This window comes from Lissotriton helveticus, chromosome 8 (assembly GCF_964261635.1).
Source record: "Lissotriton helveticus chromosome 8, aLisHel1.1, whole genome shotgun sequence".
Classification (NCBI taxonomy): Eukaryota; Metazoa; Chordata; class Amphibia; order Caudata; family Salamandridae; genus Lissotriton; species Lissotriton helveticus.
The window spans coordinates 415,619,586-415,636,856 of record NC_136069.1 but is presented as its reverse complement, the minus strand read 5'-3'; the positions used below and the strand labels follow the sequence as shown (position 1 = coordinate 415,636,856).

The following is a 17,271-nucleotide window of genomic DNA, read 5'->3' as shown; positions in this document are numbered from 1 at the left end:
TAAGTAATGGTTGCAAAGATTTCCAAATCAACACAATACGAATGCCTGCACACAATGTCATGCACTGCGGCATGGCGCCAGGGGCGTAGCTCTACAGGGGCTGATTGGGGTGTTACACCACCTCAAAAAATTGATTATGTGGTAAATATTTGGGTACAAGTACTTTCAATTGGGTAATGTAAAGTGTCTGTCGGATTTCACCTTAAATTCTTTACATGCCGTTATTCCAAAAACACACACACACTCACTCTACAACGTTTTGAAAGCCTTGAACAATGTTGATTAGTTTGAAAACTATTGCGTTTTAAGTATCCCTCTCAATCCGCCCTTATCGCTCTGTCCAATGCCCTTCAGCCCCTCTTATGTCCTGCTTCTCATATAATGTGTTTTAATAAGATGTCCCAGGGTGATTGTTGGAAAATCTGAATCTCTATAACATACACATATTTAAGGGGTCATTGTGTGTTAATTGGGAGCAGAGGCTATAGCAGAGGATAAAGGAAACCACTGGAACATTAAGGGCTGCGGCAAAATTAACTGATTTCAAATCATTATGTTCTTTAAATGCTTTTCTTGATACTTATGTAACTTTTAACTGATGTAAATTGCAACATTATTGTCCCTCATGTAAAGCGCTCCGATTCCATCTGATCTAGCCAGCGCTATATAATAACTCTTTAATTAATTTTGTTCCCATTTAGTACTCTTTCTCGGTTTGCCTTCCTCCCTAGCTCCTAGCTCCTATCCACTCTCCCCTGAATCTCTTACGTTGCCTGCTAGTCTGCCTAGCCCCCTGTCCTTTGTGTCCTTTGACTAAGCACTCCTTCTTCACTAATTGGGGAAAGATCCAATATTTATACTCTGGAGTCTCCGCGTACCCGCTGAGAGAGTCCACTGCGCCAAGGGAGCCACTCACAGCTGAGGTATGGTATGGCACCCCTTGCCAAAGCACTCCCTCTCCTCTTTTTGGGTAAGGATCCAGTATGTAGACCTTGGAGTCTCAGAGACCCTCTGAGAGAGTCGACTGCATAAAGGGAGCCTCCCGCAACAGAGATAGGGAAGTGATACCACTTCCCCTGGGATCACAGCTTACTGGACTTTGGACGTTGCTTTGAATATCGTCTACCGGTTTGTGTCCCAGTCACCCTTCCCCTCCTCTTTCCTTGTGGTGTCCTTCACCCTCCCCTCCTCTTTCCCGCCTTAATTACCTGTCTACTTCCCCAGCTCCTTCCCCCCTCCCTTAAATCTTTCCCCTTGCCTGCTTTGCCCCTTACATATTTGTGCTTATTGTTTATCCTGACCTTTCAAGTAACTATGTTGCGATGCTCTAATAACTGTGGGGCATATTACCAACAACTAGCGATAATTATCGCTATGTTGGCTTAGCGGAAATATTCCTATCGCCGCCGTTCACCTTTTTTTATCGCTGAAATACCTTGCTATTATCAAGGTTTATTTCAGAAGCGATAAAAAACTGGCAAAATGCGTGAATATCGCTGTCATTACAGCGATATTCAGGCATTACCGTGACAATGCTCTTAGCCATGTTATCCACCTCTCATTGGATAACATGGCTAAGAACTGGTCAGGGCACGCGTTAGCTTTTGGAGATATTCGCGCTTAGCGCGAATATTTCCAAAACTAAGCCATTGTTGGTAATAGGAGATAGCGATATTAGCGACTGTTTCCAGTCGCTAACATCTTGGCACGCCCACTTTGCATGTCATTAGCGATAATTATCGCTGACATGCAAATCGGGCCCCAAGATGATCGCTATCGCCTACCAGCTGTCGCTAACTGGTGTTAGCGACAGCTTGGTAATTGGTCGATCAAATTATTGCCGCTTTAGCGGGAAAAAGTCCCGCTAAAGCAGCGATAATGGCCCTTGGTAATATGCCCCTGTGTAACCTTTTTAACGATGTAACCTGTAACTATGATCTGATGCTCATGTAAAGCACTCTGATACCTCCGGGTCTAGCCAGCACTATATAAAACCTTTAAAAAACAAATAAAGAAAAAAATGATTCCTCTGTGCCCAACAATGTCGAGGACTACTAAGGCCCTCAGAAACTGTAGACATTTTTATTTATATATATTTAAATGTGTTCAACATTTCTGTTATTTAATTTAATATCATTGACAGGTTAGCACCTGTCACTTAATGGCGAAGGTTTCACTCAAGTACATGATTATCGCATACAAACATAAAAAATTATACTGTATAAGTAAACTTTGATTAAAAAAAGTTAAGCCACAAATCAAAAAAGGGAAAAAAACACTAACATACAGAAATTCATGTGTGGTAGCATAACTAAAAGATAGCATGTGACCTCTGAAATAATTAAAATGTCTTTAAATAGTAAATCACAGAAAAACACTCCCTCAGACCCACATACTTAATTCAATCGATAACCTATTAGTGTGAATTTTAGATGTTATTATTTAATTAAATTATGCTATGTTTATGCATAACCCTCTTAGGTTCTTAGCAGGCCACATCACATACTCAGCATAAATATAAATACATATATATATATATATATTTCTCACACTCTGTCCTGTCGCAGAGGGAACAGCTTCATGAGTCGGTGCTGGATTCGGGGCCAGGGCCGGGTCCCGTTTGAAATTATGCACAATGAAGGAAAACCAGCACTCCGCTCGTTGTATACAATTGACTTTATTCACCACACTGTTGTAGCCTACGCGTTTCGAACCAGATGGTTCCTTCTCACGGCAGGGTTACAAAGCTGTCCTATCTCACTTTCAATTATTAAATACTAGTGATTTTAAAGGTGCATTGTGGGACATGCAGTCTTGTGCTTGTTATTTCATTCATAACTTTACATTTTGGCTGTCTTTTTGTCTTTGACAATTAAGGAAATTGTTCATCCATTTCAGAGTCTACTATTGGTCTATCATATATTCTTGGCACAGTAAAGAATATATGATAGACCAATAGTAGAGTCTGAAATGGATGAACAATTTCCTTAATTGTGCACAGCTTACACTGCCAAGACACCCAATTTATGTGCGAGCTGGACATTTATTTAATGGGCACTTAGCCAAAAATGAATGTCAAAGACAAAAAGACAGCCAAAATGTAAAGTTATGAATGAAATAACAAGCACAAGACTGCATGTCCCACAATGCACCTTTAAAATCACTAGTATTTAATAATTGAAAGTGAGATAGGACAGCTTTGTAACCCTGCCGTGAGAAGGAACCATCTGGTTCGAAACGCGTAGGCTACAACAGTGTGGTGAATAAAGTCAATTGTATACAACGAGCGGAGTGCTGGTTTTCCTTCATTGTGCATAATATATATATATATATATATATATATATATATATATATATATATATATATATATATATATATATATATATATATATATATATATATATATATATATATATATATATCCGGAAAACCCTCCTGAAAGAAAGGCAGAGGCCACAACGGGGAACAATTTGAAGGCTGATTTATTGAAAGGTTTGGACGGCACTCCGGGCGTATGCATTTCCGCTGTGTAGCTTCGTCAGCGCCCAGCGTGGTACTCAGCAGGATGGTCGAGTGCCTGTCAATTAGTAGATAGTTCATACACTGCTTCATTTGTAGGACGCTCCGCCCTAGATGATGCCGGACAGCACCAACCACAGTGTCTTTAGAGTGCAAAGCACTTCTGATCCCAGCATGCAATGTAAAACCAGGAAAGGGCAGCCAAATGGAAGCGCGACCCACAAAGTAGCACTCGATCACTTCTCTCACTGTTGCCGTGTACCCTTCAATGTGCAGCTTCCTCGGGTCCCCAACTGCATAACTTCGTCATCAGGGAACAATTATACGGGGGAAAGTCCGACAGTGCGTCTCTCCCAATGCGGAGTTAGTGACTCCGACACCGTAATGTTTCTCCATGTTGGCTGGGGTGGGCCTGATCAGTATCAATAACTTGAAGAAGAAAGTCTCACGCCGAGGCTAGACAGAACGCCAGTGTCGATCAGGCCAACTTGTCTGCAGGGGCATCTGTGAATTGCCGCTGGCTGGCAATTGTCAATATCCGGAAAACCCTCCTGAAAGAAAGGCAGAGACCACAACGGGGAACAATTTGAAGGCTGATTTATTGAAAGGTTTGGACGGCACTCCGGGCGTATGCATTTCCGCTGTGTAGCTTCGTCAGCGCCCAGCGTGGTACTCAGCAGGATGGTCGAGTGCCTGTCAATTAGTAGATAGTTCATACACTGCCTCATTTGTAGGACGCTACGCCCTAGATGATGCCGGACAGCACCAATCACAGTGTCTTTAGAGTGCAAAGCACTTCTGATCCCAGCATGCAATGTAAAACCAGGAAAGGGCAGCCAAATGGAAGCGCGACCCACAAAGTAGCACTCGATCACTTCTCTCACTGTTGCCGTGTACCCTTCAATGTGCAGCTTCCTCGGGTCCCCAACTACATAACCTTCGTCATCAGGGAACAATTATACGGGGGAAAGTCCGACAGTGCGTCTCTCCCAATGCGGAGTTAGTGACTCCGACACCGCAATGTTTCTCCCTGTTGGCTGGGGTGGGCCTGATCAGTATCAATAACTTGAAGAAGAAAGTCTCACGCCGAGGCAAGACAGAACGCCAGTGTCGATCAGGCCAACTTGTCTGCAGGGGCCTCTGTGAATTGCCGCTGGCTGGCAATTGTCAATATCCGGAAAACCCTCCTGAAAGAAAGGCAGAGGCCACAACGGGGAACAATTTGAAGGCTGATTTATTGAAAGGTTTGGACGGCACTCCGGGCGTATGCATTTCCGCTGTGTAGCTTCGTCAGCACCCAGCGTGGTCCCCAACTGCATAACCTTCGTCATCAGGGAACAATTATACGGGGGAAAGTCCGACAGTGCATCTCTCCCAATGCGGAGTTAGTGACTCCGACACCGCAATGTATGTATATGTATATATATATATATATATATATATATATATATATATATATATATATATATATATATATATAGTATAATTTGTGCAGGTGATTGATGATGCCTTCCATTTCTGGGAAATAGAACATATTTTTTATTAGAACATTGGAATGTTGGGAGCTCCATTGAAGACAATGGAGTGCTCCCTGCTTCTACGGGCCGGTAAAGGCCGGTAAAGGCCCACAGAGTAACATTCCAATGTTTTACAAAAGCCTCTCGGAGCTCGAGGGGATTGAAATACCATCGAGCTTTGAGAAGCCTTTGTTTTATTTGTTAGAACATTCTGCCCTCTAGTAGCAGAATGTTCTAAGAGCCTTATAGCCCTCCGTAGCAGGGCTATACCGGCTATTAAAGTTCCGTTCCCTTGTTAAAGTCCCTCGCCTTCGGCTCGGGCCTTTAAAGCGGGAGCGGGCCTTTAATATAGCCCGCCGTAAAGGACTATACCAGCTATTAAAGGCCCTTTCCAGCGTTAAAGGCCTGAGCCGAAGGCGAGGGCTTTTAACAAGGGAGAGGCACTTTAATAACCGGTATAGCCCAGCTACGAAGGGCTATAAGGCTATTAGAACATTCTGCCACTAGAGGGCAGAATGTTCTAACAAAAAAGAACAAAGCCTTATGGGAGCGTGAGGGGATTGGAATCCCCTCATGCTCCCTGAAGCCTTTGTTCACAGCCAGAGCTGTGAACAAAGAAGCATTGGAATGTTGGAGCTCCTGGCTTATACCAGCCATTAGAAGCCCGGAGCACTCCATTGTTTTCAATGGAGCTCCCAACATCCCAATGTTCTAACAGCCGGTATAGCCCACTATGGCAGGCAAGAAGGCTATATTATCAGACTTTCAACCCTAGGAAGAGCGGAAAAGACACAAAAAGGAAAAAGGCTGAAGAAGAAAAAGCTTGGAAAACAGTGACAGAGACAGAAAGAAAGAAGTGATGAAAAAGAGCCCACAAGAGTGAAATAATGAGACAGAACTGCAGGGTGGTGGAAGAAAGAGGGATCAGGTGGAATCAGAACTGGACTCCCTTGGTATTCAGCATCTACATGCAAGTAGCATCTACATAAACACACACATGAGCCAATGAAAACCCGCACCTCGTAAACCTAGACAACCTGAGGGTATTAGAGAAGGGGCTCATGCTTAACCAAGCTGGAAAGCAAATTCTGCACATTTAATTTAACAAGATGTCAATTGTGGAAGGCACATGCATTAATTTAAATCTAATTTCGGATCGTGTATTTACTTTCACTTGCACATTTCATAGTTCTCTATGAGAACCCAAAAATTAGAAGGAAACTTATAATTCATATCCACCTCAGGAATCTTTAGATGGCCATAAACAACATACTTCCCACTACAGTAATCAAAATAGTATAGAGAAAACTTGTTTTTGAAAGAATTACCAAACCAAGGCAGGCAATTGGAGCGGCTCCAGAAAGAACAGGAGGAAAAACCTCAATGTATAATTCTAAAACAAACCATCTCTGATGCAAAGGTGGAAGAAATGTACAACAGCAAACGGAATCACTGAAGTATTTAACATCTCTAAACAAATCTCAACTACTGGGGAATAATACTATCTTACTTGCAAAAGCTGTGTGACATCTTCAGCAACCTTTTCCTTTCCCTTAAATACCCTCTTAATAGAACAGACAGCCCAGAGCCACAAAAATGCAAAGGTGAAGAACAGCCCTTCCTGCCTCCAATTCTAACTTAAATTCTCCCACAAAAGGATCAATTATGAAAACCCTAGAAATAAAGGGGCCTATTTGTTAAAGACTTGCACCAGCCTTGCTCTACGCAATGTGGAGCAAGAGTGACGCAACTCTTAAGTTAGATTATTGAAGCCAAGCAAAGCCACCACGCGTGGCTTGCTAAATCTAGAGTAACGCAATACAGCGCAAATCACTACTTTACTCTGCCCCAAGGAGTCATTCAGTGGGCGGAGCGTGATTATTTCCACGCACCCACCCATGGATTTTAGTGCATTCCCAGATTTACCAATAGTGGTAGACCTGGAAATACGTAAAAATGCTATGCCTCCTCAGCTGAGGCGTAGCAGGGAGAAATACATTTATTTCTCCTTGTTACTTCCTGTTTCTATGTGTGCTGCATTCTGCTGCACACATAGAAAGAGGATACTTCCTCTCAGGATTGTTTTTGTTGAGGAATGTGTCTTGCACAGTGAAAAGACAGGAATGTGCTGTATAATGGCACATTCCTGTCCTTTCCCTATCACACTGTGCAGCACAGCAAGGTGATTTTCTGCACTGCATGATTTCTTAATAAATATGCCCCCAAATTTCACAAAGGCGCTAAAGAAGCTCACTTTTGTTAGAGGTGGATCTCCGGAAAGCTACAGTCCCGGGCAGGTAGTGGTGAGGCATCTTGACGCTAGTGGCTCTTGCTGGTAGTCTTGGTTAACAAGGTGCTTTTCCACTGGTGGACTTGTGAGCGGTCTGCTTGGAATGGCTCATAGCGAAAGCATGAGCTGTCTCTGTACGATGTAATAGATAGAACCTCCGATCTCAAAATCTCAAATTAGCACCTTTATTCATTCCTAATGAGAGGCTTGTTGTTACAATGTGTATTTTCACTCATCCATGTGAAAAGTTTATTCCCTTCCTTACCCAACATATAATGGTATGTTCCTCCCTTATACATCCCTATTATTCCATCTTGGTATCCTCCTCTGTTCCCCTGGAGGCTACCTTAGAATGTTCAGGTATGAGTTGCTGAGTTTTCAGAGGATTTAGGATTACTAAAAGACTTTCAACACAAACTTCAGTTAAAACAGAATGCTAAATCTGTAATTCACAAGACCAGATTTATACCCCATCTTTTGTGGGAACCTTTAAGAAAAGAGTTATCCAGATTAGAAAAATTAAACATAATACAACCTGTTGATTGCTCCGAATGGGTAGCCCCCATTGTCATCGCAAAGAAAACTCATAGCCAAGAAATCAGAATGTGTATTGACTTACGTGACTTAAACAACCTCTTAGTGGAAAGGCACCCATTACCCGCATCCATGAGATGTTAAGCACTATGGGAGGGGCCACTCATTTCAGTGTTCTGGATCTCTCCAAGGCGTACCATCAAGTGGAGCTACATCCAGATTCTAAAAGACTCACAGCATTCACTACGCCCATGGTAACATTCATGTTCCGTCGCATGCCGTTTGGACTGGCCTCTGCGGCGGCAGTGTTTCAGAAAATTATGCAGCATGTCTTGGGTAATGTTCCCAATACGTTATGTTTCCAAGGTGATGTATTAATTTATGGTGCCAGCATTGATGAACATGATACAGTTTTTAAGACAAGTTCTTTCCAAATTCAATAAAGAAGGACTCACATTAAAAAAAGAAAATTTCCAATTCAAGGGAAGGGTTTAAACCTAAACATTGTTTAATTGAAGCAGTGAGAGATGCTCCAGCACCTACTAACAAAGACAAACTCAAGTCATTTTTAGGATTATAAAAGTACATGGAGAAATATGTGAATCATTCTGCTGATCTAACTGCAAACTGCAGAGAACTCACAAAGAGCCACACTCATTTCCAATGGTCAACTGAACAACATAAGTCATTTTTAAAAGTAAAGAGCTCTGTATCTATGTAACTTTGATCACAACCGTAAAACTATTCTCACTACAGATGCAAGCTGCAGAGGCTTAGGGGCTAACCTCTCACAGGTTATTGATGGTAAAGAAAGAATTGATGCATTTGCCCCGCGAACTCTCACTAAAGCAGAAATTAACTATTCCGTGGTGGAAAGAGAAGCTTTGGCCTGTTTCCGGGGTGTAAAACATTATAAAATTCTTTCTCTGGAGCATTCAATTTTGCATACGTACCGACCACAAATCTCTGATTTTTATGTTCAACCCTAAAAATAACTCTTCCAACACCCCTCACATAGCTAAATGGATACTTGGGTTGGAGGGTTTCTGTTTTAGAGTTGAGTCTGTTCCAGGTATACAAACTTCTGCAGCAGACTTTCTTTCTAGAAGTCCTATCTGTAAAGAAGAACAATTTGACACCCCCGAGTACCCCATTCTCCAACTCAATCTCAATATCATCACTACCCAGAATGGTTAGAATGCATGGATAAAGACAACACTATGACACAACTTATTTCTTACATGGTACAAGGTTGGCCCAATTCTTCTGATTCCGTAGAAACAGAGATTAAAAAATTCTGGGAGGTACGTTATGAACTTAACATGGATCAAGGTATTTTATTTAGGAACAACAAAATAATTCCACCTGAAGCTCTAAGATGTAAAATAATTGATCTTGTACATGAGGCCACTTAGGCAGAAGTTTAAATAAAGCTAGACTGCGTAATTGCTACTGGTTTCCCAACATGGACTCGATGGTAGAAGCAAAAGTAAAGAATTGTTTAATACGTGCCAGTAGTGAAAAATCCAAGGTAACTAGGAAAACTCTCATCTCCCCTGAACCTTTACCAGACAAGCAATGGGAAAAGATTGCCCTGGACATAATTGGTCCTTTCAAATTCAGAGGAGTTACTAATCATTTTGCACTAGTCTTAATAGATTACCATTCACATTGGACCGTAGTGAAAATGGTCAACCAAATAAGAAACCATAACTGTCATTCAGTTTCTTAAAGATTGCTTTGTCAAGGAAGGCATACCATCCTCCAGAATCACGGACAATGGAGTCCAATTTACTTCTTACACTATGCCAGAGTTCCTTAATAATTTGAATATATATCACTTGAAAACACCTCTCTGCTGTCCCAGAGCCAATGGTCTGGTAGAAAGAATGAATCGTATGATCAAAGGTTGTATACAGTGAGCAAGTGTCAACAGAATTCCCATAGAACAGGCAATACAAGAAATGTTGTGGGCTTACCACACCATTCCCAACCAAGTTACTGACATCTCCCCTTTCTCTGCTTAAAAATGAAGGAAACCCTGTACCAAATTCTTTCCGAACTGGTTAGGAGGGGGAACCCACATTACAAATGACATCCAAACATTTAAAGACAAGATAAGCACACACCAATCCAGATATAAAACTCAGTACAACACCAAACATGGAACCAAAATTCCACAATGGAGAGTGGGAGACTGGGTATGTGTTGAGAATCCCAGAGTTGGCAATCCTGATACTAAATTTTCCAAACCCATGCGAATAGCAGCAATCAGAAGCAACACAGCCATATTGGACAATGACCAAATGCGGAGCATGGACAGATTAACTAAATTGCAACCAACACATAGCGAACCATCTGACCACAGACTCACCATAGAGTCTTACAATCAAGATCCACATAACTTACCCATGACTCAAAGAACTCGCAAGGCTCCTGATTGGCAAAAAAACTATGTTATGTACAAGTAACCGTTGTGTTTTATTTCTCTTTGTTCAGCATTGGGGGGAAGATGTGTCACAATGTGTATTTTCACTCATACATGTGAAAAGTTTATTCCCTTCCTTACCCAACATATAATGGTTTGTTCCTCCCTTGTTCACCCCTATTATTCCACCTTGGTATCCTCCTCTGTGCCCCTGGAGGCTGCCTTAGAATGTTCAGGTATGAGTTGCTGAGCTGACGGCGGAGAGAGGAGTCTGGTAATAAAGAGTTGATCTTCCCTGAAGAGTTTGGACTTTTTATCACTTGTGGCTAGCAATGTGAGGGTTCGCATCCAACTGTCTTATATGTTTTATTGTAAAATTATTAAGCAAAAGCCAATAATAATAACTTGCTACTCAGAGAGGAAAAGCAGCATTTATAATACTGGACATTTAGATATGAAAATTAATCATAGCTTTGCAGGTTGATCTCAAGCTAGCCATGGAAAATTAATCTCCCAGTCTCAATAACTGTAATAAATGGAAGACATTTTATTTTTCCTTAAAAACTGTTAACATTTAAATGATTGGTTAAGTTGTATTATCCTTCTGCAGCGGCATGGGGTGTTTGGGAGTCCTGGAATCCCTGCAGCGTGACATGCGGTGATGGAGTCCGTGACAGATATAGAAAATGCCTCACTTCCTCATCATTCAAGCCAGGATGCGTGGGGCCACATACTGAGGTCTCCCTCTGCTCTCTGGATGACTGCTCGAGTAAGGGTTTGCATTTATTTATGTTTACAGTTAAATGCATGCACAAAAAATATCAATGTGCAAAAGTATCATGACCTAAATATTATAAACGTATATATATATAAGTATATATTTAGTATACTTACCACCATATCTATGTACATTAGCTTTATATACATACATATATTATCCAGTGGCAGTTGCCACTGGTTAGTTATTGTTAGGTCAGTGTTTTCATAGGAAATGCCTTTTTTTGGTTTGATAATAACTATAGCTGAGTGTGACGAATCTTCACAAAACTTTCAATAAGGTGCTAATTTTTGCCTACTTTGTGCATGTAAAGTTTTTGGGTGGCTTGGGGGAGGGAGGGAATCCGTCAAGCAAGACTGAGTTAAAGGTTGGGGGTCCCAAAATGCAATATCCCCATACCTTTTCCATAGACTTTTTTGAAAAGCGATATCACAAAAACTGCTAAATGGCATTACACCAAATTTGTAATTTGATATAAATACGTACAGTATTTTTTGAGATACTCAGCAAGACAAGTATTTGTATATCTGGATGGTTGGGTCCGAGGCACTTTATGAGAGTCCGTTGAAAACAATTAAAAAAATAGAATGTTCTGATTGGCCCGGCCTTTTTAGGTCGAGCGTAGCGAACCGACCTCGTGTATACTTTAGTATACTTTTAGTATTTGTAAAGGGGGGGGTGCACGCGCTGGGACTGGGAGGTGCCCGCGCTTCCAGTCTCGGATGTCGGATTTGACCTCGTGAGCGCGCATGTGTGCGAGCACGACTCTGCCATGCACTTAGGAAAACGAAACCTAAGAGCCGCGCGACGTGAGCTGTCTACGGTAGAAGCTCACGCGTGCGGCTCTTAGGTTTCGTTTTCACTGGTTTGTTTTCCGATTCAGCAAGCAGATGAGATCACGCGTGGGCTTTAGGCAGGAGCGGTTTCTGCGCTCCTTGCGAGCGGCGCGACACCCGCTCCGCGCATGCGCGATACCAGTTAGCCAGTTTCTCCGCTGCGCTCCTGCAGGGAGCAGTGACATGCTTACTTACCCCGCTGTGGGTGAGATGTGCCGAAGGCGTCGAGGACTGGCGGCACAGGGCGTTGCACCATGGTATCCCAACATCGAGAGTGGTATATACTTTGATAGATTAATCAATAGCTTAATCAATAGATTAATCACCCGTGTTCGCTAAAACGATGCAATACCCGAGGCGACTCAGTTTGCGAGGACTGATACAAATGTGCACATTCACTCGCTGACTCGCATTCCCACTCATTCTCCCACTCATTCACCCACGCAGGGTTTCAGTCACCGCCAGTTCACGCATTCACTCACTAACTCTCGCTTATTTGCTCGTGTTCAGTGTCTCTGTTGCGCGCACATTAAAAATCACCACCTTAGTGTCACACTCGCTCGTTCGCCTGCTTAGTCGCTCACTGCTTCACTCACTAACCCACTCCCACCCATACTGTCATACTCACCCACAAGCACATCTTCAGCCGATCACTCACTAACTCATTCACCGTTGACCGCTCACTCACATACTCAATGGCTTTGCGCCTCTTTCTCTCTCTCACCGCCTCACCACTTTAGCACAAACTCACAGTCACTGAGGTACTCACATCCATCAATCACTGTCTCACTCATTGTCTGGTCGCTGTAACCTTCACTTGCACAGTCGATCCCTTATACCAGGCAGTCCACTTGTGTCACTCATTCACACACTCATTTGCATAAGCTTTTGCAGTCTCATGGACCCCTTTCTCACACCACCATGTAAAGATGGAATAGTGGTGAGAGTCATACGCTCTACCTTCCTGGATGGGGAGACGCTGGATTCAGGGACAGTGACGGGGTTGTAGTGTGAAACTGACAGCGCTCCCAGCCTCTGTCCACGCCTTGTTCCATCGCACATACATGTGCCCGGGTTCTGTGCTTGAATCCCAGGGCAGGCACCTAGGTATCTGTCCGGATATATGCGGCCAGAATTTGAACCAGTTGCAGGCAATGCCTGTGACACAGACCGCGGTGCACGTGCAGGCACCACGGACAGCAGCGGAGCGGAAAGTGCACGTTTTGTACGCTCCAGTCCCGGGAAATTGTGGTGCAAATCCAGTTTCAGAAAAGTGTGACGCTCCTCAATGCAGGCACCTAAGTGGGCATCTCCTGCTTGAAGCGACTGGATGCTCGGCTGATGTGAGCGCTATAAAACACAGGCGTTGCGCATATATAACCTGATCACTTTACATACAATGTGCACATTGAATCGCAAACCGCCCTAATTTCTCCGCGGGTGCGCCCTTTGTTTCATGTGAGATCAGATTACAGGGACATTACAGGATGGATCTAACTGCATAGAAAGGTTAGGTCTATATTCACCTGGGTGAAAACGCCATTGGCCGTTACAGATGATTTCGTTTTGATCCCGGCGCTGCTACAAGGGGTGTTTGGCATATACTGATCTGAGGCGGAGAAACTTCCGGTTGATTCCAGTGTCCCCCTGAAGCTGGCTGTTGATTCCTAACTATGCTATGCCTATAGGCTGTGTCTAATTTTTAGGTCGAGCGTAGCGAACCGACCTCGTGTATACTTTAGTATACTTTTAGTATTTGTAAAGGGGGGGGTGCACGTGCTGGGACTGGGAGGTGCCCCGCTTCCAGTCTCGGATGTCGGATTTGACCTCGTGAGCGCGCATGTGTGCGAGCGCGACTCTGCCATGCACTTAGGAAAACGAAACCTAAGAGCCGCGCGACGTGAGCTGTCTACGGTAAAAGCTCACGCGTGCGGCTCTTAGGTTTCGTTTTCACTGGTTTGTTTTCCTGCATAGAGAGCGCAGCCCCGCCGATAAGAGAACATTGCTGGTGCCTGTCACCTTCTCCAGCTCCCCCGGGTACTTACAGAAGGCATGAGGGAAGCGAGGGGTGACAGAGCGAGAGACAGAGGGGAAAGGAGCGGACTGACACGTTTCCCAGGGCTGTCTTGGGTTCCCAGTCCTGCCCTCGTCACCATGTTCGCCGTCTCGCCATCAGCCCTCTCCCTCCCAGACACTCGAACCCGCGCCGCCCCGGCTGACCGCTTCCGACAGCCTCTTGTTCAGCCCTCTCTGAAGGCCCGGTTCCCACGACTGCCGGGTCCCTAAAAAGGAACCGCAACCGAGTCACGAGATGATGCGCCCTGGACTTAGCGTAAAGGGAACAGGAAGTGAGGAGCGAGCCACAGTCTGCCTCTAGTCCGCATAGCGCCATGAGGCAACTCTAAGCACCCGTCTTAGAGCCGAAGAGGGAAACAGACTACGGAAGCTGCACAGGTAATTCGTTAAAAAAATAGTTTTAAGAAGCCGGCTGTTTATATTATAACAGTGTATACCACACAGATGAGCCCCAAACACGGCGAAAGGTGCCCGTGACTCTAAGTGACATTTATTCTGAGTGTTTGGTACGAATAGTGGATATTTAAAAGTAGGCGCTTCTAGTGAGCCCGTTCATGCACCAGCCTTGGTTCTGTGGCAACATTCCTTCCTAGGATGCTGTAGATGAGGTGTGTGTGGATAATCACAGCTGACTCGTTTGTCTAGCGCTCAAACTTGTTACAAGCAGCCAGGCGCTAACGATGCATGCACTTACGACCTCCGAGTGCACAAACTAGTTTGTCGCGGCTGCCGCCTAGAATGTAAACTGATGTTCACTTTCGGAAGTTGTGGCTCCTCGTGTTTGGTGTAATTACAGCAGCTTGAAGCCTTAGTCCTGATTCCCTCTCATGCCTTTCTGTCTCCCTTGTCGGTTCATTTTTTTTTATTCCCTCTTTTTTCCCCGTCACTGTTTTCCTATATTTTTCTTCTTCCCCCTACTTTCTCGCTCTTCTGTCTTCTCTCTTTTGCTCTGCTGTCAAACTCCGAATGTGCAAAAATTACTCTTGCCTACAAAAACGAGAACCGGCAACCATGGGACAAGTTGAGCCCTGGGGCTGGGGCTTTCCTTCCCTGGAGTCAGAGGAGTTTTTGAGGAACTGGAGAGTCTCTCGAGGTGACAATACCTTTAATAAATCAATCTTGCAGAGAGAAAGGTTATTTGGGGTTATGTTATTGGCATTTGTGTAGCGCCCAGTCTGCTATTGTTATGGCTTCGAAGCACTTACCATTGTCCGAGGATCACTCTGAACGGTTTTCCATAACACCGCATGGAAGATGCATGCTCAGTGGTGCCACCAGGTGAATGTATCAACTACATAAGATGTGTTCAGTGTGCCTGGTGTGTGATGGGCGAGGCCAGAGGGCTGTACCCTGTCTCTTACACGTCTTCCAGGATGGCCCACACGCCCGCTGCCCTACAGGGGTGCAGGGCTGTCAGGAATGTGGCTTTAGCGACTGCTGATGGGCACTGTTATAAATAAATAGAGGCGGACTGAAGCACCTCGATGTGTGTTGGGAGTTCTGTCTTTGTGTTCTGTTGAATGATAGATCGTTGCCTGTCTCGATGAAGAGAGCGGCTGAGAGTGCAGCGATACATACACGCAGGCCACTGGAATTATGCGGCAGTCGAGGAGCAAATGATGTGGCAGGTTTGACTATTGCGGCAAGAAACAACATTTCATGTGATGTAATGCCACACATTTTGGACTAGTATTATTATATTATTTTGGGAATTTTTACACACAGTAACAGTACCTGGGCAAAGGATTCACCTCATTAGTACCACTTCGGCAGAACAACAATAACGTCTGTCTTATAAATGTCACAAAAAAAGTTAATATTTCACTTCTGTTCTTGGATTTTCATGAAAATACAACACATATTGCATTGCAAATGCTATAGGTGTCACATTTGTGAAAGTTAAAACTATTGGCATTGTAAATGATAAAGCTATTACTTTAGCTATTACTATAGCAATGTTCACAACCAACACATAAATAAAAAAATGTAATTCGCAATACCAATGGCTCAAACTTTCCTAATGCGAGACCTATTGCATTGCAAATGCTTGTTTTTCTCTTGCGTCAATTCGCTCCCATGGAAGGCATGCTCCAGAGGGATCGTGGAACAAAAAAAAAGAAACTGGCCATCTGGCATTTTTTAAGATTCTGAGTGCAGGAGTTGGGCTCCTCTAAACGAGATCTTTTTAGGCCTGAGGGACCCCATGCCCTGCAGTGGTCCTGGGGACCCCATTCCCTGGGGTCAAGCACTTCAGCTTTTGGGGTAGGGGGCACTCAGCCCCACCTTCCTGAGCCTGTAGTGACCTAGGAGACGATATCCCCAAGGGAAAAACAGTTTATTTTTAGTGGAGGGGGCGCACCCCCCGTCCCCGAGCCCAAATGGACCCTGGGAACACCAACCAACCCCTGTGTCCATATTGTTTGAGGGGGCCAAACCCTAAATCCTGAATCCTTAAAAAACCCTTACTCCCTTTACCCCTACCCGAACCCTAAAAAACCTTTACCTCCCTATACCTCTACCCACCTCTAGACCTTGGAACCCCCTTATCTTGCTTTATCTGTACCAAATCCTGAACCTGAATAAAACGAACCTTACTTTATTACTAGATACTTACCTTCTCCTGCATTGTAAAGGCATGTGTTGTAAAGGGTCATGCATTCTAAAATATTTGGGGAAAAGGTAGGTCCTTTAACTAATGCTGTGTAAAGGTGACATATCCCCTGGTACTACTGCACTCCATGTGGAATGGTAAGAAACTAATTATGCTGCGTCATCCCTTTCGGAGGATTATACCCAATAGGCATTGTTTAATCATACATTCTAGTGCATTGTTTGTTATTTGACCTATGTTTGTTACAGTATTATCTAGGTATAGTGTAAGTTTTCTACAGGGTCGTGTTATATGTATAAGAATGATGTCTCCATCTCCCCGCATCTAGTACAGGCTGATGATTTCTTCGGGTACATCATCTTACATTTTAGTGGTGTTGATTGTGTTTGATGCTGATGAATATAATGTACTCTTTTAGTGGATCTAATTTAACCTTAATTCTTTTCCTGGTCCAAACTTAAGCTGCTGTTAGTTTATCTAGGGCCATATGTATCAACCGAATTTTGATTCGCAAATGCTGCGAATCGCAAAAAAGCAGCGTTTGCGAGTCAAAATTCAGAAAATGGTATGTATGAGGATAATCGCAATGCAAATTTAAGGAATCGCACAATTTGCGATTCCTTAACTTTGAGTAAGCATTTAAGGAATCGCAAATTGCGATTCCTTAAATTCTATGCAGCA

General features: G+C 43.7%; 1 protein-coding gene across 1 annotated transcript in view; it reads left to right on the top strand.

The window, feature by feature from the left end:
• The window catches only part of THSD1 (thrombospondin type 1 domain containing 1), a 101,064-nt gene that overhangs the window by 34,042 nt on the left and 49,751 nt on the right, over window positions 1–17,271 (top strand). The window contains exon 3 of the mRNA XM_078657255.1: window positions 10,900–11,058. Coding sequence (XP_078513381.1) covers window positions 10,900–11,058 — 159 coding nt within the window. The remainder of the gene's footprint in view (window positions 1–10,899; window positions 11,059–17,271) is intronic.